The sequence below is a fragment of the Myotis brandtii genome, unplaced genomic scaffold (assembly GCF_000412655.1).
Source record: "Myotis brandtii unplaced genomic scaffold, ASM41265v1 scaffold902, whole genome shotgun sequence".
Classification (NCBI taxonomy): domain Eukaryota; kingdom Metazoa; phylum Chordata; class Mammalia; order Chiroptera; family Vespertilionidae; genus Myotis; species Myotis brandtii.
Window position 1 is genome coordinate 3612815 of NW_005371709.1, and position 1829 is coordinate 3614643.

General features: G+C 50.7%; 2 protein-coding genes across 4 annotated transcripts in view; one reads left to right on the forward strand and one right to left on the reverse strand.

Moving 5' to 3' along the window:
* BLNK (B-cell linker) overlaps positions 1-1829 on the forward strand; it is a 72801-nt gene that overhangs the window by 13583 nt on the left and 57389 nt on the right. The window lies entirely within an intron of this gene.
* The window catches only part of LOC106724607 (heterogeneous nuclear ribonucleoprotein A0-like), a 2224-nt gene continuing 1616 nt past the window's right edge, over positions 1222-1829 (reverse strand). Inside the window, exon 2 of the mRNA XM_014532621.1 lies at positions 1222-1289. Coding sequence (XP_014388107.1) covers positions 1222-1289 — 68 coding nt within the window. The remainder of the gene's footprint in view (positions 1290-1829) is intronic.

Genomic DNA, 1829 nt, shown 5'->3' on the forward strand with positions numbered 1-1829 from the left:
CCATTAGTTTGCTTTCCTCCATTTCTTTCATTTGTGACATGTTTCTTTGTCTCCGCATTTTTGGCTGACTGTGAGGACCCGTTGTGTCTATAGTGGAAGAACTGCTGTGTTGGAGACACCCTTATGGGGCAGGACTTGCTTCAGTGGGGCTTTGGTGCTCACTAAGTCTGCTTCTTGAGTGTGTCCCTTATGGATGTGAGGAGTTGAAATCTGGTATCTGACCAGGGGTACCCTGGCTCCTGGATCTCCAAGTCAACCACTGTGTGGGTCCACCCAGCAGGAGCTACTACTATATCAACAGATTTCTCCTATTTGTTTGGAATTTGGAAGTTTTAGAGCACTCTGACCCAGCTGCAGTTTGTTGGGTTAGGCTGCAAAAGCGCAGGTGATTCCTTTGGCCACTGGCACAGCTTGGGTGGGGATGTAAATTGAGTGGGGCGGGGTCTCAGAGAATCACCAGGGCGGAGCATACAGCAATGGTTGTCGTCAGCATCTCCGTGACTCCTCGAGTCTCCGCAACTTCGACTCGGAGTCTGACTCCCAGTCTCTGAGTCCCCAAGTGCCACGCCCCAACAGCAACAATGATCCCTGCGAGAAGGCCACCCTTGCTTTCCAAACCACTGCAAGACAGTCCAGTTTCTCCCCGTAGGAGTCTGGGACCTCAGAATCTCTCCTTAAATGAGCTCAGTGCATTTGAGAGCTTGTATCCCCTTCCGATTGAAAAAAACCGCGCATCCAGGTGCAGCCACCTCGCGTGTGCCTTCGTACCTCTGTTCTTGGCGCCTCTGCACCTCCTACTCAGTCTCAATGCACTTATTCCTTTCCTTCTAGTTGTAGAACTTCCACTAGGCCAGCTTTCCCGTGGTTCTGGATGATAGCTGTTTTATCTTATAGTTATAGTTTCAATGTTGTTGTGGGAGGCAGCACGCATAGGTTTATCCCTTATGCTGCCATCTCTCCCAGCCTCTACTTCTGAGCATGTTCCGACGCCAGAGAGCCCGTGCCACAGTCCCTCCTGCCACCTGCATGCATCGCCATCTCTCTTTCCCCCTCCTCTGGTCATAGGTCCCTTTCTCTTGTCTCTCTGCCCCTCCCTAAAGACTGCAACAAGCCCTAAGATCCCATGCTTCCCTCGAGCAACAGGTCTGACCTTGGGGACCAGGCAAGGCAGTGGCAGGGGCACATGTGTCCCCACTAAAAAGTACGTGGCTGGCAGAGGGACTAGATGCCTTCTGCAGGGACAGAGAGGAAGGTCCCAAAGAGGCACTTGGTACAGCTGGTCACCTGCCCTGGTGAAGGACCAAGTTGAAACAAGTTAGAAGGTGACACTCATGGGTGGTTGAGAGTACAGGTTCTCTGTTGGGGTCCATCCCCAGCAGGTCCAGGGATTCCCAAAGGTGTGGACAGAGTCGGCAAAGAAGGAATGACACGGAGGCAGCGTTCAGTTGATCATCACAGCCAGGTTCCCTCTTTATTGTCCTGTTACATCTATATTTATACCAGTTGATTTTAATCCTATCCATTCTATTCCAAAGGTTAGGGCCTTTCTTATCTCCATTCCAAGGTTAAGCTACAAGGAAGTAACTGAAGGAGATTATCCTAAGTAAAGATTATGTAGCTTCCCCTGACTGGTTTGGCTCAGTGGATAGAGCGTCGGCCTGCAGACTGAAGGGTCCCAGGTTCGATTCCGGTCAGGGGCATGTACCTTGGTTGCAGGCACATTCCCAATAGAGGGTGTGCAGGAGGCAGCTGATCGATGTTTCTCTCACATCGATGTTTCTGACTCTCTGTCCCTCTCCCTTCCTCTCTGTAAAAAATCAATAAAAATA